Here is a 20,503-nt window from a genome sequence, read left to right on the forward strand (position 1 = left end):
GGCTTCCTGTAAGAGGTCCTCCCCTGATCATGCTGGCACCCTGATCTTGGACTTCTCAGCCTCCAGAACTGAGAAATAAGCCACCAGCCTGTGGTGTTTTGTTATAGCAGCCCAACTGGTAAGAGACAAATGCTGTTCTTATAGAAAATTTCCTGTGACCCGCTGTTAGAGATGCCTATTCTATTACAAAAACTGCTTCAACAGACTATGAAATCTCAGAGGGATGGTGGGGATGGGAGGGCAAAGGTGGGAAGAGATCAACCAAAGAACTTGTATGTGTATTTGGATAAACCGTGACACAGACATTAGGGTGGTGAAGTCTTGGGGCAATGGAGGGGAGGGCTAAAAGGTTTCAAAGGAGCTGGGGGAAGGGAGGATATGTAATACTTTCAACAATAAAGATTTTAAAAAAGAATTTAACAACAACAAAAGCTCTGGATAACTTTCTTCTTATGAGTACAACTCAAACACGCTCTAGGAACTGGATCACTCCTGAGACCGGTAGGAATGTGAAAAGGGAACAGCCACTCTGAAAACCAGCTTGGCCGTTTCTTATAAAACTAAACAGGCAACTGCTAGTCAACCCAACAGCTGCAATCCTGCACATTTATTGCAGAGGAAAAAAAAACCTTATGACTACCTAATAATCTGAATGCCGTGTTTATAGTGGCAGTTATTAGTAATTGTCTCAAATCTAGAAATGTCCTTCAGAAAGGGAATGGTTAAACTCTGATGCTTCTATACCATGAAACAGGAATGGACAATTGATATACAAAACAACCTAAATGAACATCCAGGAATATTCACTCAATCGCGTATGAATGATCCAGTTTCTCTGCATTCTCACCAATATTGGATGATGCCACTATGTTTTATTTTAGCCATGTTGCTGGATGTGTAATGATACCTCATGTGGTTTTAATTTGCATTTCTCTAATGGCACCTTTTCATGTGCTATTTTCCATCTGTGAAACTTCTTTGGTAAAATGTGTCTTCATGTATTTTGTCCATCTTCCAATTGGATTGTTTAAATTTTTACTGCTGAGTTTTTAATTTATTCTAGATACCAGTCCTTTGTCAAGTAGGTGGTTTGCAAATATTTTCTCACAGTCTTTAGCTCATCTTTCCATCCTCTTAAGATGATCTTTCACAGAGGCAAAATTTTGGTTCAAATTCAGTTTATGGATTGAGCCCTTTGCGCCAAGTCTGAAAACCCTTTTCCTAACCCTAGATTCTAAAAATGTTATCACAATTTTAATAAAAGTATTATAGCATTATATTATACATTAAGTCCATAATCCATTTGGAGGTCATTTTTAGTTTAAGTGTGGGCTTTGAGTCCAGGTTCATTTTTTAGATTATGGCTGTCTCACTGCTCCAGCACCATTTGTTGAAAAGGCTACTCTTCTCCATTGAGTTGCTTTTGCATGTGTGAATCTTTCTAAACACATGTAATGTCACACCAAGTGTATTGTTCAGTAACTTACTTTTTTCACTTTGTAAAATGCCTTAAAGATTTTCCCACTGAAACTGGTTGGGCTCAGTGGATAGAGCGTTGGCCTGCAGACTGAAGATTCACAGGTTCGATTCAGGTTAAGGACATATGCCTTGGTTGCAGGCACATCCCCAGGGGTGTGTGTGTGCAGAAGGCAGCTGATTAATGTTTCTCTCTTATCGATGTTTCTAACTCTCTATCTCCCTTCCTCTCTGTAAAAAAAATCAATAAAATATATTTGGAAAAAAAAGTTTTTCCTATGTCCATTCCTATAGATCTACTTCATCCTATGTAACTGCTGTAGGTCTAGTTTTACGTGGGGTTCATGAACCACCTCTGCAATTTCAGGGAAGAGTGGACTCGCATGGGGAAATGGATTCTTTTCTTCACTAACCTTTAACTGAAACTTCATCTTTCTTTCCTTTATGAATGTAACAATAATAGCAATATACCACAATCTATATATATATATAAAATGTTAATGCTAAGTGTCCAAATCTAACTAGTCACTTTGACACACACTGATCACCAGGGGGCAGACACTTAACACAGGAGTTGCTGTGTCTCACACCGGCCATTTACAGAGAAACCGCACCATGAACCTGGCACCCACAAAGCAACACTTCGCTTTTCCCAAGTGGGACACAGGCCCCCATCACCACTCCAGAGAGACACCCTACCAAATCACAGCCAGTGCTGCCGAGACCCCAATGCACAAAATGCAGCCCATAGCCCAGCCCAGCCTGGAAACAGTGGTTGTGGGCACTGGGTAATGACAGGTAATGACATCACTGTAGCAATGCCTGGCTTCCTCTCCCTAGCTACTAGCCTCCTTGGAGTTTCTTCAGCCCAGGAACACGACTTGCTTTATATCCAGGTGGAAACATTTTACATTTTAAACAAATGTCTATGAGCATTTTCCCATGCCTCATTTCATTTGATCCTCACAGAAATCCTGGAGTAGGTAGATGGGAGACTCGATAGAATCTTATTTTCTTTTCATTAGTCGAAAAAAATGGAGATTTAGAAAGTTTAGAAACTTGACCCGACTGAAAAGAAGAAATGACTTCATGTTTTCTCACTATGCAGAATATAGTCAAACATTGCTGCAGTTAAATATTTCAACCTTCCTTCTCCCTGCATGATCTACAATTATAATCTGCTTCATGTTGATATTTATTGCTGTGTTGCTAACAATTACCTGAAAGAGAAGTTGGGGTGCTTCACTGGGCTGGAAAAAGTTTAGCTAAATCAAAAAGCAGGTCTAATTAAGCAATTATCTTTTTCATAGTCCTGTGTATTTAATATTATGCATTTAAGAACATATCTGAGCCAATAAGTGATTATAACAAAGTGGAAGGATGCAGTGTTAATGTACAAAAGGCCATTGCTTGTTTGTATAACAGCAATGAACAACTTGAATTTGAAATAACAAACACCATTTACATTTGTTCTCTCGAGGTGAAATACCTAGATACAAATCTGACAAAATATGAACAAACTCTAGATGAGAACAACTACAAAACTCTGTGAAAGTAATCAAAGATCTAAAAATAGACCTATTCCACCCAAGCATATGGATAGGAAGACTCAATATTGTCAAAATGTCATTTCTTCCAATTTAATCTATATATTCAATACAATCCAATAAAAAGCCTAGCAAGTTAGTTTATGGATACTGGCAAACTGAAAATTTACACAGAAATTCAAATAACCCAGAATAACTAACACAACATTAAAGGATAAGACCAAAGGTGGAGGGCTAATATTACCTTATGTCAAAACTTATTCTAAAGCTACCATAATCAAGACAGTGTGGTACTGAAAAAAAGAAAGATAAATCAATGGAACAGAATGGAGAGTTCAGGAGTAGACCCACATAAATATAATTGACTGATCTTTGAGGAAAAAAGCAAAGACAATTCACTGGAGAAAGGATAGTCTTTTCAGCAAATGGTATTGAAACAACAGGACATTCACCTGCACAGAACGTGAATCTGGATACAGACCTTACATGTTTCATGAAAATTAACTCAAAATGTACAATGGGCCTAAATGTAAAGTGCAAAACTATAAAACTAGAATACAACAGAGGGGAAAATGGGGACACCCACTTGGGCTTGCTTGGATACACCGAAAGCATAATCAATGAAAGGGAGAAATTTATGAGTATGAATTCATCCAAGTGTAAATACTCAGTTCTATGAAGGACACTGTTAAGAGAATAAAAATATTGCTCCCTCCCTCTTTCCGGCCTTGTTAACCATGGCTTTAACAAAATACCCAAAGTGATATCAATGCTCACCAAAGGGGATTGGTTATTAAATGACCTGCAGAATGAGGGCCTTCATAGCAGTATATATTGGGACATCTTCAATTGCCCCCCCCAGGCCCATCTTTCCACTCTTTTACTCTGCTCTGGGCCCCAGGAGGCTGTCCTTTGACCTTCATCAGGTGCAGCCAATTGGGAGCTAGCACTAGGACTGGGAAGAGGGGAAGGAGACTGTTCTTTGAGAGGTCCGGCTGGCTTCTTCCCTTTAGGGCCACCACAAGTCCTCTGTTTCCTTGACCTGTGCACAGGACTCTCTCCTCAGCTCAGGTAACCACTCCCTCCCCTCTCTCTTGCCTTCAGGCTGAGAGATGACAGATACCCTCCCAGGAAGGCCCCAAGGCCTTGCACTACCTCCTGTCCTTTCCCTTTATTATCCAATCCCTTTGTAAATACTCCTGGTATTAAACTCACCTCAAATTATCCTAAATGGATTGGGCCATCAGTTTTCTGCTGGGGATCCTAACTGACACAGCTTGATAAAGATCTGGTAAATGCAAATGAGACACAAAAAGCAGGCAACCACACTTGACAGCCTGGTTCCATTTTGGCAGAAATTGTTCATGGGGGGAAGGGGGGAAAAGTAATAGCTACTAATTGTTAAAAAGAATGACCCCCAAGAAGGTTTATTGAGGACTTCCTTTCATTCTCCAAGTTGGATCTTTTTGTATGGACTGAATCTTTGCAATGAATGAGCTGCTTTGGCACAAATAAATATATGTAAAATTTTTACACATTGGAAAAATTATTCCAGATGTGAGATGAAGCGAGAGAATTACGTGAAGTTATAGGTGTTTCCCCCCTCCCCTCTTTTATGCACTTTTGTATTTTTCAGGCTTTAGTCATAAGCCTGCATTGTTAATTTTGTCAGAAAAAGAAATAATAGATTTTATTTTTAAACTAAAACAGGAGATTGATCCAGACAAACAGAAAGAGACATGGAGACCCTGGCTTGCTTATCTGTTGAAAGAGGAATGAGAGAGATAGAGTAGACAAAGATGAGACAGAGTGGGAAGAAGAGACAAGACAAAACAGAAGGCACACACAGAGGGAAGACAGAGAGATGGAATGAGATGAAAACACAGATAGAGGAAAGTTGAGTCAGATATTTAGGAGCAAATACAGCAAAGATAAGAAGCTCTAAACCCCGGGCAGTATGTGGGTGCACATGCTCCCTCTGACACTCACTGCAAAGGGAAAAGTTCCTTCACATCAGGTGCCTCCTTTCTCTTCTCCATAAAGCAGAAGTGATCCTAGGACACCACTGGGAGAGTCCCTTTGGATAATTAAATGCGATGTCTGTATCAATTACTTAGAACAGCACCCACTACACACTAAGCACTAATAAGGACTCATTATTATATTAAATAGAGAAAAGGACGAGGAAGTTGATGAAAAGAGAGGATGAAAGGAGAGCTAGTGACAGAGAATGGGGCCGGAGCCAGTGCTGGCACACCAGGACAGGCAGGCCAAGTCCTCAGGCCTAAGCCAGCATTCCACTGGGCCAGCGTCCAGCAATGATGTTCGGAAACTCACCCTGAACGGGAAAGCCCAGCCGCTCACCATTCCTCAGCCAGGCTCATAAAAGCGGCCATGGAGGTGCAGACACCGCTGTCCAAGGTGGACAACACGCTGTCAGCTGGCAGGGGACAGCGGAAGGCAAGCCCAGCGCCAGCACGGAGGCCCCATTGCAGGTGAGCAGTGAGGGGAGAGGGGCTGAGGGAGGAGGGGTCTCAGGGCCCTCAGCCTCTCTCCCCCTGCGGGTGCTCCTAGCCGGCCCCCTGACACCCTCCCCTGCCAGTGGAGCAGGAGCAGGGGCTGGGCCCGGGCCTTCCCCTCGGCCTGCCCGACGCCCCTGGCTTTGTGCAGGAGCAGAGATGAGACCCCGTGGTGCAGCCGCGGTGTCCGTGGGGCTGTGGGTCCTGGTGACCGTGCACGTGGCGGTGGACCCCGCTGTGACTGAACCCAGGCGCTGCTCCCTCTCTCACTACCGCTGGTTGGACCCCAGGGCGCTGGAGGCGGTCAGGGCGCTGAGGGACCACTACGTGAGTGACTCCCACACCCCAGTCCCAGGGACGCTGGTCCTGCGGGGTCGGGATCCTGGTCCCCATCTCCAGGGCCCTGGCATCCTGGCTTTCACGCAGGCGCATGTTGGACCTCAGGGTCTCAGTTCTGACCAGAGGCACCTGAGCTCAGACAGCGCCTTCCTGCCATTCGCTAAGGGCGCCCCCAGGCGGACCGGCTCCTGTCCGGGTGCGCGCTCCGCAGGGGTGCACGTCACTCCCCTTTGGTCCTCAGCGGGCTCTGTGGGTCCGCACACAGCACGCGCGTCCATCCTGGACCGGCAGGGGGTTCCGGGCAGGGATCCCTAGCTGCCCGCGCCTCAGGCACAGGCGAGGGCACAGCCTCAGCCCCTCATTGTGCCGCCAGGAGGAAGAGACGCGGAGCTGGAGGCCTTGGAACTGCTCCTTCCGCCCGCGGAGGGACCCCCGGCTGCCCGGGGTGAGGCCGCGGGGCGCGGGGCGGTGGGGGCGAGCGGGCCGGGCCGGGCCGGGTGGCGGCGTCTCTAACTCGCCGGGTCCCCGCAGTCGTGCGCGGGGCTCCGCCTGGTGGCCCGGGGCCTCTCGGACGCCCAGGCCGTGCTGAGCAGCCTGCCCAGCCCCGAGCTGTTTCCCGGCGTCGCCCCCACCCTGGAGCTGCTGGCGTCGGCGCGGAGGGACGTGGAGGCCTGCGTGAGTGTCCCCGCCGCGTGTCTGCGCCCCGCCCGCAGCCGGGCCGCCGCTCTCCTCTGTGCGCGGAGCCCACCGTCCAGGCACAGTCCGCGTCCTGCTGGGGTCCGAGGGCGGGGCTGGGGCGCGTGGGCCGGGCCGGTGGGAGACGGTGCCTGGGCTCCTTCGTTTACCTCCTGTGCCCCCTGCAGCTCCAGCTGGTGCGGCCAGGCTCCTCGAGGAAGGCCCCGCGGGCACTCAGGAGGTGTCTGCACTGGCGGAGAGAGGTGAGTGCCCGGGGCTGGGCGGGGCCGGTGTGGTGGGTGAGGTGGGCGGAGCGGGGCGGGGCGGGGCGGGGCGGGGTCGGTGGGGTGCGGTGGGGTGCAATGCGGTGAAGCAGCTGGGACCCGGGATCCCTGAGGGGGAAATGGCTGCCTCAGCCCCGCTTCGTCTCCTTCCCGGGTGCCAGGACTCGCCTTGGTGCCATGAAGCCACCATCATCTTCAACCTCCTGCGCCTGCTCGCGTGGGACCTGAAGCTGGCGGCGCTCCGGGCCTTGCCTCTGAGCGCGGCTGCGGAGGGACCGCGGGCTGCTGGCGGCGCTCAGGCCGGGCTGCGCTCCCTGGGGCCTCAAGAGGCTCTGCGGCCCCGGCCGCACCTGGATGGCCGCGCTGCGTGCGCCCTGGAGCGCGGGGACAGGACCCGAGAGGACAGCGCGTCCCTGGCAGCAGGAACGGTTCTGCGGAGAGCCTGGCCCTGAGACCCTCCAGGGTCTGTGCGGCAGGAGAGACTGGAGAGACTGGAGTCCTGAGTCCACGGGGGCGCGGACCACGCACCGTGGACAAGGCTCTACTTCCCTGGGCACCAGCAGCGCAGAACCAATGTCCATGCCGTTCCCACGCCCTGTTTGAGCCCTCAGCGTCTCCTGTGAGATTCTGTGAATCTGTGACGCTGCATCTCTCCACTGGGGAGGCCTCTGCCCTAAGGGACTTGGTAGTGAAAGGGCCTGGAGTCCTTAGGTTACTGCAGTATTTTGGATTCTGTTACCTGTGTGTCTTTTGTATTTGAAATCCCTGAGCAATGGGCTACTCTGTCTTTCATTATTAAATATTCTTGCATCTACACTGGCTGTTCCCCTGTGATCACTCTGAGTGGCACTTTTTGGTTAAAAACGCCTAGCCAGGGCATCAGGTGACTTGAGTTCAGCTCTGACCCTGCCACTAGCATAGTGTGACTGGGCAGGTTACTTCTCTGTGGCCTCAGTTTCCTCACCTAAGCAATGGCCTCATTATCCTTCCTTTGTGGATGAGTCGTGTACATTGAAGCAGCACCTATAAAGCTTCCAGTGGAGGCTTAGGGTGGTCTCAATCAGCAGCCTCTATTAAATAACCACACACACCTCCTTACACAGACGAGTGCACTTCTTCATTTGTGCAACCTGTGGGCTAGAGGTCTTTGCTGCCAACTGCAGGGCTCTTTGTCAAGGTCACACAGCTAGTGAGGGCAGAGCCAGGTTTGAATCCCAGACCCTTTAAGTCATGCTGCATGCTCTTTAAAAAAATAAATAATAGCCAAGACCGGTTTGGCTCAATGGATAGAGCGTCGACTTGGGGACTGAAGAGTCCTGGGTTCGATTCCGGTCAAGGGCATGTACCTTGGTTGCGGGCATATCCCCAGTAGGGGGTGTGCAAGAGGCAGCTGATCGATGACTCTCTCTCATCAATGTTTCTAACTCTCTATCTCTCTTCCTTCCTCTCTGTACAAAATCAATAAAAATATATATAAAATGTATATATATCCCTAGTGGGCTTTGCTCAGTGGATAGATTGTCAGTCTGTGGAATGGGGGATCCTGGATTGATTTTTGTCAAGGGCATTCTCTCCCTCTCCAGGGGGTCTCACTGCAGGAGGCAGCTAATCAATGATTCTCTCTCAATATTGATGTTTTTATCTCTCTCCCTCTCCCTTCCTCTCTGAAATCAATAAAAATATATTTAAATATATATAATTAAAAATGTTGATTTTTATTGATTTGAGCAAGAGAGAAAAGTAGAGGGAGAGAGAGAGAGAGAAACATCAATGGTTAGAAAATCATAGACCAGCTGCTTCCTACATGGCCCCTATTGGGGACCAAGCACACAATCTGGGCATGTGCCTGACTAGGGATCCAACCCTGACCTCCTGGTTCATGGGTTGATGCTCAATCATTGAGCCACACTGCCCAAGCAGGAGCCTTTATTTTTATTTTACTTACTTATTTTTTTAAATAAATATTTTCTTATTGATTTCACAGAGGAAGGGAGAGGGAGAGATAGAAACATCAATGATGAAAGAGAATCATTGATCTACTGCCTCCTGCACCACCCCTATTGGGGATCTAGCCCAGAACCCAGGCATGTGCCCTTGACTGGAATTGAACCTGGGACCTTTCAGTCCACAGGCTGACACTCTATCCACTGAGCCAAACCAGCTAGGGCAGGAGACTTTATTTTTAAAACACATGGCAACAATAAGCTTCTTGCTCACTTTACCAATGTTACTCATATTTAAAATGTAGGCAAAAACATTTCAAAATGTGCTCCTGATGTTATCCTGGGTTCAATACTGCATTGTGGCAAAGCCTCCGTGATGGGGGAGGCATAAAGCTCTCCCCAGATGCAGGGGTGAGGGGGTGTCTTTTTCTCCTTCCAGATCTTCACATGGCTCACTTTCAGTTTTTGCTCAAATGTGATTTTTCTGGCCTCATTCAGTGCAGCTCCTCCTACACTCTGCTGTCACCTCACTTTTGTGCTTTCATTTTCTGTTCCCTGATGTAATGTACACTGAGTGCTTACCCGCCCCCCCTCCCCACTCCCCCTAGTAAAAAGGCCATGAGCCCTGGCTGGTGTGACTCAGAGGCTGGAGCGTTCTTCCCTGTGAAAGGTCACGGGTTCAATTCCTGGTCAGAGGACATGCCCAGGTTTGGGGTTCTGTTCCCAGTTCGGACACGTGTGGGAGGCCACCCTTTCACATACATGTTTCACTCTCACATTAATGCCCCCTCCCCTCTCCTCTCTTCCTCTCCCTCTAAAGATCAATACAGTAAAGTCTGTTTGTTTTTTATAAGAAAGCTCCAGCAGGTTTTGTTTAACGGGTTGTTTTTTCACTGCTGTGTTCCCGGTGCCTTGAGTAGTGCCTGGAACATGCTGGGGGCTGAGTGACTCTTGGTGAGTGAACGGAGGCATTTGACAGCTCTGAGCGGGACCCCTTGTAACCCTGGCGCCACCCCCCCCCCTCCCGCCTCCTGGCTTCCTAGCAGAGACTCCTATGCCTGGTGCCTCTGATCTGGACATTAGAGATGTTTGTCAGCTCCCCTCCCCCCCCCCTCTTTCTCGGTACCCGGTGGGGAGGGAGGGAAGAGCTGGTCTCCTCTCTTAACTCTGGGCAGCTTTGTCCTGCTGACTCTCTCCCCCACCACCCCTCCCGCCCGCAGCAGCCTGCTCCCTTCATCTCCCCGCTCCCCTACAGCCTCCTCAGAAGTTCCAGGTTCTTGGTGGCCACAGCCCTGGAGGGCCTCCCCCTCTGCCTGCAGGGGTGTCCTGTGGAGAGGCAGCCCCTCCTGTGGGGCTGAGGCTGCCCTTCTGCTGAGACCCGGTTGGGACCTCACCTCCTGTAGGTGAGCCTGAGTGTGTGTCACTTTCTGTTTCGCTCCAGCTGCTCACCTGGCTCCAGGCCCCGCCCTGCACGGGCTTCCCCAGCCTGGGGCCTCCCCTAGTGGCAGGTGTGTTTTCACTTTTCCTACATCAGCTGGGATTGCCCGCCTGTGCAGCCCAAAAGCTGCACCATGGAGCGCAGGGAGCAATTGCATCAGAGCCGACCTGCGAGTTCAGCGACACACACTGAGCAGCGGCTGGGACCTGGAAGAGGAGACCCAGGCCAGAGACACCAAACAGGGCTGAGTGAGCTCCAGGGACAGCCTGTGAGAGGACACTTGGATCCCCGCCTGGGTCAGAGATCAGAGACCAGAGACCAGGATGAAGCTGGGTGAGCCTCCATGTCATTGTCCATAACCCTCACTCCCCACACCCCCCACCCTCAGCCCCTGACTCTCTGTCCCCTCTTCTGTCCATCCTTCCCTAACAGCCCTGGCCAGGTGTTGCCCGCTGGTGCTGATGCTGATGAGCACGGTGCTGACCAGCACAGGAGCAGTTCCCATCCCCACACCCCTCGGGACCCTCCTGGGTGCAAGGGGCTGCCACGTGGCCCAGTTCAAGTCTCTGTCCCCACAAGAGATGAAGGCCTTCAGGAGGGCCAAGCACGCCTTGGTGAGTCCGCGTCCTCCCCGCCCCCCCAGCCCCAATCTCGGCTCCCCCACCCCCCGCTGTGGAGGAACCCCCACCCTTCCCTCTGTGGGTCACAGGCCCATTTGGCTCCAGGTGGCCCTGCACCCTTCCTTCCCCGGCTGGCCTCTGCCCTTCGCACAGTGGCCTCCCCTGCTCTGGCTGCTGTGTGCTGACTCTTGTTCTGCACTGGAGATGCCTCTCCCTCCTTTGGGACCTTAGCCCCCTGCTCCTGTTGCTAGCCATCCTTCACCCCCTGCAGGGGTCACCCTCCAGCCCTGCAGCTGTGGCTGACCTCTGCCCTTGCTCTCCAGGAAGAGTCCCTCCTGCTGAGGCACCGGAGCTGCAGCTCCCACCCATTCCCCAGGACCTGGGACCTGAGGCAGCTGCAGGTGAGTTGGGAGACTCAGGCCAGCCCTGCCCTCACCTGGCCCCGCTCCCTTGGCTTCTTAGGTGGCCCTGTCACCTCCTCCTCCTCACTGTTTCCTGTGCCTTGGCCTGCCTAGCAGACTCCTGACCTCTTCTCCTCACCTGCTCACAGTGACCTTCCCTCTCTACTCTCCTCTCCCCTCCCCCTGGTCCTCCCTCTGCCCTCCTCCCCTGTCCTCTCTCACATGCAGCCCTCAGCTGTCTGTCTCCCCTGCTCAGGTGTGGGAGCGCCCTGTGGCCTTGGAGGCTGAGCTGGCCCTGACACGGAGGGTCCTGGACACCTTGGCTAACTCGACCCTGGGGGACGTCCTGGACCAGCCCCTTCTCACGCTGCGCCACATCCACTCCAAGCTTCAGGCCTGTGTGAGTACCCTGGGCTCCCGGGCCATGTCTGTGGGCTCTGACCACCCCTGTGTGTTCCTGTGTCTGAGACCCTGTTCACTCACCACCTTCCTTTGCCCACAGGTCCCAGCTGAGTCCACAGGCCCCAGGCCCCTGGGCCGCCTCCACCAATGGCTGCACCGCCTCCAGGAGGCTGAGAAGAAGGTGAGCGACTGGGGAGGGACCAGTTTCTGGGGACAACATGGGGCCCAGGTGGCGAACAGCCACTGAGCTGTCCTTTCCTCTCCACAGGAATCCCGTGGCTGCCTTGAAGCCTCTGTCACATCCAACCTCTTCCGCCTCCTGGCCCGTGACCTGAAATGTGTGGCTGATGGAGACCTGTGTGTGTGACTCTGAGGCCCACCCGCCACCTGTCCCAGCATCTTGGTTTATTTATGCACCCCCACCTTTCTTAATTTATTGCCATCCCACCACTATTTATGCATTTTTGTGTGTGAATTGTTAAACTCGCACCTGATAAAGTATTTATTTTTCTACTTTTTTAAGAATTGTTCAAATAAATGATAAGAAAAAGATGTGTCCTGTGCTGTTGGACCAAGTGTGTGATTGTGCGGATCAGTGTCCTCTCGCTGCCATGACTAGGTATCCCAAACTTAGCATCTGCCAAACACCAAGTTCAGTATCTGCCAACCACCAAGTTCAAGAGCAGCTCCCGCCATCACTGTCATGGACTGGTACGTGCCTGCACCCGGCCAGATGCACACAGGGGCTCCCCAAAGCTCAAGTCCCACCCCTACCCCCATTTGTCTGAGCCCCCCACCAGGACCCTCCTCAGCCCTGGCCCCCTCTGCGGCCCTTCTCTCTGACACTTTCCGGCTGTGAAATGTGCCAGGCCCAGGGCCATCCTTGCCTCTCAGATGCCTGTCTTTCTCAGGACGATCGTCCTTGTCCTTCAGGGGTCAGGGGCACGTGGCTCCACCGGGAAGCCTTCCCGACCAGCCCCGTTCTGGTCCCGACTATCCCTGCTGGTCACTGTCTCCCCTCTGGACTGGGTACCCCACAGGGCAGGCACGGGGCTGTCTGGGTCTGCTGTGCTCCAGGTGCACGGTGGGAAGGGAGGGGGCAGTGAAGGGTGCTAAATGGTGATTGCGGCAAGAAGTTGGGGTCAGGATGTTGGGGCTGAGGTGGCAGCTGAAGGCGTGCCCCCACCCCCAGGTTTGAGGACAGCCGGCTGGACGTGTGTGTATGAGCTGCACGTTTGGCTGCTGGCAGCTGACCGCCACAGTGTCATCGCTCAGCACCACGTGGCACCCCGCACCTCTGAGAGGGGCCCTCCTGGCCGCTGGGTCCAGGTGAGACTCCTCGCCCCGCTGCCAGCCCAGACCCGGCCCAAGGCCTCCAGGGGAGGAGGGGAGAGCAGGCTCAGGGGCCCTGATGAGACGTCTTTCTGCCCCGCCGCCGCCGCCACAGGTGTCCCACGTGTTCCGCCAGTACGGCCCCGGCGTGCGCTTCGTCCACTTCCTGCACAAGACCAAGGACCGCGCGGAGCCCGGGGGGCTGCGGCGCACAAGGGTGACCGACTCCTCCGTGTCCGTGCAGTTCAGGGAGGGGGCTGTGTGACCTCGTCTCCTCCCCAATGTGGGACCTCACACGCCCCAACGCCTGCCTCCTTGGAGTTCCCCTGCACGCTCGGGGCTCCAGAGGCCAGGGGCCACTCCTCCCAAGGCAGTGCTTGGCACATAGTAGGTGCTCAATAAATCCTTGTTGACTAAACCAATCAGCACCTGTGCCCAAGGACTCTGGTATGTTTGCCATCTTTGCTCCTTCCCTGAGCTTCCAGCCCACTTGCACTCCCTCTGCTCTGTGATCCTCCAGCACCCCCACCTCCTCCACCTCCCACGCCTCTCCTGACCTCTGATCTCCTCACATACCCCAACTTATGGTCTCTTAGCATCTCCACCTACTCTCTCCCCCACATTTCTTAGCTCTCAGGATCTTCCCAAATTCCCCGCCTCCACCCACCCCAAGTCATCCTTTCCGATGAGCTGTCCTCATACCTTTCCTTCCCACAAGACCCTCCATTCTCTTCTTCAGCTTCTCCTGAGAGCCCCCAAACCCAGTTGTCCATCAAGGGCCCCTTCCCTGGGGGTGGGGTTGGGGATAGGTTGCAAATTCACATTTGCAGAAATATGCAAATTTGCACTGAAGTGTCTCCCACCTGTAGGGAGAGGATGGTTGAGTATTGAACACCCCGTGAGTCCTAGGCTCTGGCCAGGCCTCACATCAGACCCGGCCTTGCTGGGCTGGCCCTGGAAGGTCTCTGCTGTCTCCTGCATGAATCTGACTCTGGGGCCCTGGCAGCCAGAGCAGCCGGGGTCACTTAGGGAAGGGCTATGTCCCCAAAGGTCTGGGCAGCATCAGCAGCGGTACTATTGCATGCCACACACGCTTCCCGTGGGAGTGTGTTTCTGTGCACACCTCAATCCATGTCGGAATCCATGGTGTGTCCCCAGTCAGTGCTGCCCCAGGTAGGCTGATCCTGGCATGACCCCCTGCCATCTCCCCATGCCACCCCCGTCCTGTGTGGACTTGTGTCCCAAGCACAAGCAGATGGCAGCCAGGGGCAACTTCACAAGGACTGTATTGCAGGGAAGGCAGGGTGGGAAGGGAGCAGGCAGAAAGCTCTCTCCGCTTGGGACTGGGACCTTCAGCAGGCCCCAGGGACAAGGCCGGGTGAGGGGCTCCTCCTTCTGCAGGGGCTGGAGATGAGGGACCTCTGAGGCATCACCAGCACCTGCAACAGAATAAAAACTTATCACCAGGAAGTGCCAGGGGCTCAAGGACCCAGGGCTTGGGGAGCTCTAGGGCCTGAGGTAAGGTGTGGGCTGGGCTGGGCTCCCACTTCGGAGCAGGGCTCTTGGAGCTCTTGTGGGGTGGACAGGCATGGTGGTTCGGAGGCTCTATGGCTACATTTAGTGTCCCAAGTCTGTGAGCTCGCATATGTGAGTGCAGGGCGGGCTCAGGGCTTCCAAATGCTCAGAACCTTCCAGGGAGCCTGGGACTGGGCCCTGGTGTTGAGGCTGGCCTAGAGGGTTTGGGTGGTTAGGGAGCATAAAGGCCAGCAAGGGTGTCCCCAGGATTGGGTCTGGGGTTGAGGTCTGTGTCAGATGTAGAGTCTGGGAGGTCCGAGGCAGCTCTGAGATCTGAGGATTTTGGGGGACAGGGAAGGACTGGCTTTGGCTCTGGGGACTCCAAGGTGAGGGGGTGGGTGGCTCCCCATCCCCAAGCTAGGCTGGGCGGCTCAGGGGTTAGTGGCCCACCCTGGCCAGTGCAGCTGTGGGTAGGCAGGTGGAATTCAGGAAGGTGGGGGGCTGCTCCCTAAATTGAGGGGGGGTTAGGTCGCTTCTGAGTCTGACAATCCCAGACTGGTCTGAGAGATCCAAGGGGCATGGGTTGGGGGAGGGGATGCCGGTGAGAAGGGGCACCTCCTGGACTGGGTCTAGGAATTCCAATTTGGGCCAGGGACTCAGGGGGCTGGGCAAACTGGAGCTGGGGGGGAAGGAGGGGGCTGGGTTCTGTGCTCTGGAAGCAGACGTGCACTGGCAGGAAGGGGGCGGGGGCGGGGGGCACCTGCAGTAGATGGAGGAGATGGCGTTGGACCAGTGGCCAAAGACGCCCCGGCGGTACTCCTCCAGGCGCGGGTAGGCACCAGCGGTGAACTTGTGGGTTTTGCCGTCCTTGCCTCCACGGGACCACACGGTGAGCTCACAGCGCGGGGCCACCACGACGGAGGAGATGACATTCCTCCAGTCAGAGGGCAGGAAGGGCATGTCGGTGCCCGGCTCTATGGACAGCTCGGCTCCTCGGCAGCAGTTCTCATAATATGGGTCGCTCTTGTCATAGACCTTGGCGCACGTCCGTGTCCCATCGGGGTTCTTGAGGTCAGCGGCTGCCGGGCAGGCGCCTTGGACACCAGGGATGGCCACCAGGGCCAGGGCCAGCAGCAGTGGGCACAGCGGGGACATGGTGAGGCTGTGGGGCTGCGCCCCTGCATGCTTTTATGCCCCTGACCGTGGGAAGGGACAAGCTGCGAGATTAGGGCTCTGCAAGGGAGGGGGAGGGGGAGCAGGGAGACCTTTCTAGTCCACGTCGCAAACCCACAAGGACAAATAAAGATGGACATATTCATATGAAACGCAGCAGCTTAGGAGTCTGTGTGGAAGCAGTTACACAGGAAGTCAATGCACAGGACTTGCGGGCTGATCACTTGCAGCACAGAGGGGAGCAGGGTTACTAGGTTAGGCAGGAGGAGCTGGGAAACACTGACCAGGAATAAAGCACCCACCCCACCTCCTTCAACATGAGAGGCCGGAGGGGAGGGGGGAGGCTCGGCCTTCAGGCGGGGCAGGTCCCAAGACCTTGGGAAAGTAGAAGCTGGAGATTGGGAGGGGGGTGGAGGGGGTGAGGAGGAGGGACAGGGAAGAGCCCCTTCACTCAGGAGTGGGAGATCTCCCTGACCAAGTTCAGAAACAGAACCTGTGGAGTATAAGACAGGCCTATTGTGAACACTTAAAGCCATAGCAGCCCGACCAGTGTGACTCAGTGGCTGAGCGTGGGCCTATGAACCAGGAGGTCAGTGCACATACCAATGAGTGATTCACTTTCACATTGATGTTTCTATCTTCTCTCCATTCCTGTCTGAAATCAATGGAGATATCTATTTAAAAGCAAATAATGGAAACCATTGCAAGGCTGCCTGGCGGGTGTGACTCGGTTGGTTGGGACTGCTCCAGTGCAGGGAAAGTGCTGGTTCCATTCTCTGACAGGACACCTGTGGGAGAGGGGGCAGGAAACTGTGGGGTTGTAGGTTCAATCCCCAGTAGGGGCATGCAGGAGGCAGCCAGTCTATGTTTGCTCTCACATCTATGTTTCTTTTTCTCTCTCGCTTTCTCTTCTCTCTCTAGAAAATCAGAGTGGGAATGGAGCAAGTGTGTTTAAAAACACACCACAGGGCCGAGACAGGTTTGGCTCAATGGATAGAGCATTGGCTTGGGGACTGAAGAGACCCGGGTTTGATTCCGGTCAAGGGCATGTACCTTGGTTGCGGGCATATCCCCAGTAGGGGGTGTGCAAGAGGCAGCTGATTGATGACTCTCTCTCATCGATGTTTCTCTCTATCTCTCTATCTCTCTCCCTTCCTTTCTGTACAAAATCAATAAAATATATTAAAAAAAAAAAACAACAAAAAAACACCACAGGGAGAAAGCAAGATGGCGGTGTAGGTAAACAACTGGTCTGCCACCTTGCACAACAATTTCAAAATTAAAACTAATATACAGGACATCTATTACCCAAAACTATGGGAAGGTTCGCTGAAAGAGAAAGGAGCACAAGCGCTGAAAAGCTGAGGAGCCTAGGTACAGAGGCACTCGAATCGGGCTGGTGGCGGGCGACTGGGCGGGCGGCTTTTTTTTTCAACCCGAAGGGAAACAAGATCCCAATCACTTTGAAATCCAGCTTCTGGGGTCACTTGAGGGACCCAGATACCTATGGGGAGAAGCTGGTCTGTCGGCCATCGGGTCCGAAAGTGAGGGTGACTCTCTTGCAGAGGTGCCTGCAGCAATTATTGTTTACTGTGCTGGATCGCAGGGAAGCGGGGACTTGGAAACTCGGGAACTTGGAAACATGGAAGGGCAGGGATGGCTGATGGCAACCATCACTGTTAGCCATGCCCCAGACTAGTGATATCCAGAGATCCTGCCCCACCCTGAGGCCCAGCCTCACCCTGAGGTCCTGCCCGCACATTCCAGAGACCCACCCAGGCACCACACAGCTGCTTTTGCATATAAATGGCCTGTATTGTGGCAGCTTAATGATATAAACTGCAGCTCCAGCAACAAAACCGAAAAGTCACAAGCAAACAGGAGAAAACTGTAGTTCTTGCAGTAGTTCCTGCAGGGTGGCCTCAGAAAGTAGCTGAACTGCACTCCATTGGAGATCCAGAAGCCAGTGTTCCTAGTGGTCAGTTTCAACCCCTCACACCCATAAGTGACACATTTGGGAGCCGGACTCAGAGAACACCAAAGCCCCACTGAAACAAACTGTCTCCAGCACAGCAGTTCTTCCTTTATAGACACAGCAGGTCCTCACAGACAATTGGCCTGGAGATCAGTTCCTCCCAGTGTACCAACAGCGAACAAGGCTTAATTACACCAAGACTTTGCACTCAGCCCACAAAGGGATATACCAAAAACAACCACCTTAGGTGATCAGGGAAGCTGAGCTACTGGCCCCTATAGGTCACTGACCACACAAAGCCACTCCATCAACACAGGAAGGCAGCCAAAATGAGGAGACACAGAAGCATGTCATGAATGGGAGAGATGGAGGAAAGTAAACTACTGGACGACACACAGTTCAGAATCACATTTATAAGATTACTCAAGAATCTTCTAAAACCTTGAGAAAGTTGATGAGACCTCCAAGAAGCTTTGTGAGATCTTCAAGGACCTTAATGAGAATGTCAAAAAAAAAAAAAAAAAAAAAAGGACCAGTCAGAAATTAAGCACACAATGTCTGAAATAAAGAATATACAGAGGCTCAGCTATAGATCAATGTACCCAAGAATCAAACCAAAGATCTGGAATATAAGGAAGAAAAAATCACCCAACCAGAGAGGCAGAAAGAAAGAAGAATCCAAAAGTATAAGGATAGTGTAAGGAGCTTCTGGGACTGCTTAAAGTGTACCAACATCTGCATTTTTGGGGTGCCAGAAGAAAGAGAGAAACAGGATATTGAAGGTCTATTGGAAGAAATAATGACAGAAAACTTTTCCTACCTGGTGAAAGAAATAGACTTTCAAGTTCAGGAAGTGCACTGAACCCAAAATAAGAGAAATCCAAAGAGGACCACACCAAGACACATCATAATTAAGATGCCAAGGGTAATCGACAAAGAGAATCTTACAAGCAGCAAGAGAAAAACAACTACAAGGGAGTACCCATATGGCTGTCAGCTGATTTCTCAACAGAAACTATGCAGGCCAGAAGGGAATGGCAAGAAATATTCAAAATGATGAACAGCCAAAACCGGTTTGGCTCAGTGGATAGAGCGTTGACCTGTGGACTAAAAGGTCCAAGGTTCGATTCTGGTCAAGGGCATGCACATTTGTTGCAGGTGCATCCCTAGTAGGGGATGTGCAGGAGGCAGCTGGTCGATGTTTCTCTCTCATCGACGTTTCTAACTCTCTATCCCTCTCCCTTTCTCTCTGTGGAAAATCAATTAAAAAAAAATAAAAACAAAATGATGAACAATAAGAATCTACAACCAAGATTACACTACCCAGCAAAGCTATCATTCAGAATTGAAGGTCAGATAAAGAGCTTCACAGACAAGAAAAAGTTAAAGGAGTTCATCAACACCAAACCAGGATTACATGAAATGCTGAAAGGTATCCTTTAAGAAGAGGAAGAAGATAAAAAAGATAAAGGTAAAAATTATGAACAACAAAAAGACATCAAATACATACCTACCAACAAGTGAATCTAAAAATCAAGTGAATAAAAAAATCTGAAGAATAAAGCGCACTGGTGAATATAATGGAATCAGGGACATAGAAAGGGATTGGACTAAAATTCTCAGGGGGGGGGGGGTCTGAGGAGTGCGGGAAGACATTGGACAAAAATCTTACACCGATGGATGAAGACGGGCGGGAGTAAGGGCATGGGGTGGAGATGGGAATCAGGTGGAGGAAAGCTATGGGGGGAGGAAGGGGGAAAGAGGAACACCTATAATAATCTGAACAATAAAGATTATTATTAAAAATAAAAATAAAAATAAAAACACACCACAAAAACCAGGTGTGTTTAAAAACACACCACACAACACATTGCAAGGCAATATGCAAAGGCTTGGGGAAAATAGCTAGAAAGGTAAAGAGCCCTAGCTGGTTTGGCTCCCTGGATAGAGCGTCGGCTTGTGGATTGAAGGGTCCCAGGTTCCATTCTGGTCAAGGGCACATGCCTGGGTTGTGGACTCAGTCCCCAGTAGAGGGTGTGCAGAGGGCAGCCAATCAATGATTCTCTTTCAACATTGATGTTTCTATCTCTCTCTCCCTCTCCCTTTCTCTCTGAAATCAATAAAAATATATATTTTTAAAAAGATAAAGAGTGCTTACAAATTGACAAGATATCAAACAGCCCCCTTAACCCAAGAAGGACAAGCCTAGGAGGGAATGGGAGGGCAGGGAGTTCGATTTCCCATGAGGTTGGAGATCTTGATCTGTAAAATAAATAGGATCTATCCAATTGTATAAAAATCTTAAACTTGTATAACAACAAACAAAAACAATAGTGTGATGCAAGAGAAGAGATGATTCTTGTAATACACAATGAGTGCTTACCAATCAGCACATTTTGCTGAAAATAGTTCATTCGCCTTTTGTGTAGACAGGGAGTTTTTGCCAGGAAGGATGATCCCATCATGCTTCTGGAACCAGCATGACCTCCTCTTTGCTGGCTCATGTTTGTCTCCAGTGTAGCCTGTACTTGTTTCTTGCCTGCCATGCTGAAACCTGGCCTATCCAGCATCTATGAGCCAAAGGAAAAGGTAGGGAGCAAGACAGGAAGGGGAGGAGCCTGGGATCTCAGGATGGGATGGGCCTGGGCCCTGGGATCCAGCCCAGGCCCTTCAGAGGCTCTTTGACATTCCTGGTCTCCTGCATGAGGAGAGCAGGTTCACGGATGGGTGAGCTGCTCAAACAATAGTTCAAGTCTGTGGTTCTGTGGGTGAGTGCAAGTCTGGGCCTCAGTTTCCTCATCTGCAAAATGGTAATAATTCTTTCTATGCTATAGGACTGTTGTGAAGAGTTTAAGGGATAATAG

The 20,503-nt window shown here is 51.6% G+C and overlaps 2 protein-coding genes and 1 long non-coding RNA gene across 3 annotated transcripts; 2 read left to right on the forward strand and 1 right to left on the reverse strand.

Moving 5' to 3' along the window:
* Nucleotides 1–10,120: 10,120 nt before the first annotated feature.
* On the forward strand, nucleotides 10,121–12,167 carry LOC118702360 (interferon lambda-3-like). The gene is made up of 6 exons (XM_045570976.1): nucleotides 10,121–10,554; nucleotides 10,654–10,835; nucleotides 11,165–11,242; nucleotides 11,499–11,642; nucleotides 11,745–11,825; nucleotides 11,913–12,167. The coding sequence occupies exons 1-6, from the start codon at nucleotides 10,545–10,547 to the stop codon at nucleotides 12,009–12,011; spliced, it is 594 nt and encodes a 197-aa protein (XP_045426932.1). The 5' UTR covers nucleotides 10,121–10,544; the 3' UTR covers nucleotides 12,012–12,167.
* Nucleotides 12,168–12,320: 153 nt separating this feature from the next.
* Nucleotides 12,321–13,418, forward strand: LOC118702376. The gene is made up of 3 exons (XR_004982714.2): nucleotides 12,321–12,355; nucleotides 12,837–12,973; nucleotides 13,092–13,418. It is a non-coding gene; the product is annotated as an uncharacterized LOC118702376 (long non-coding RNA).
* An 827-nt stretch (nucleotides 13,419–14,245) lies between these two features.
* SYCN (syncollin) lies at nucleotides 14,246–15,646 on the reverse strand. Its single transcript, XM_036408230.2, has 2 exons — nucleotides 15,252–15,646; nucleotides 14,246–14,415 (listed from the first exon to the last, which is right to left on the reverse strand). Exons 1-2 carry the CDS (start codon nucleotides 15,644–15,646, stop codon nucleotides 14,406–14,408), a joined length of 405 nt encoding a protein of 134 aa, XP_036264123.1. The 3' UTR covers nucleotides 14,246–14,405.
* Between the last annotated feature and the right edge of the window lie 4,857 nt (nucleotides 15,647–20,503).

Source organism: Pipistrellus kuhlii, unplaced genomic scaffold (assembly GCF_014108245.1).
Source record: "Pipistrellus kuhlii isolate mPipKuh1 unplaced genomic scaffold, mPipKuh1.p scaffold_m20_p_38, whole genome shotgun sequence".
Classification (NCBI taxonomy): domain Eukaryota; kingdom Metazoa; phylum Chordata; class Mammalia; order Chiroptera; family Vespertilionidae; genus Pipistrellus; species Pipistrellus kuhlii.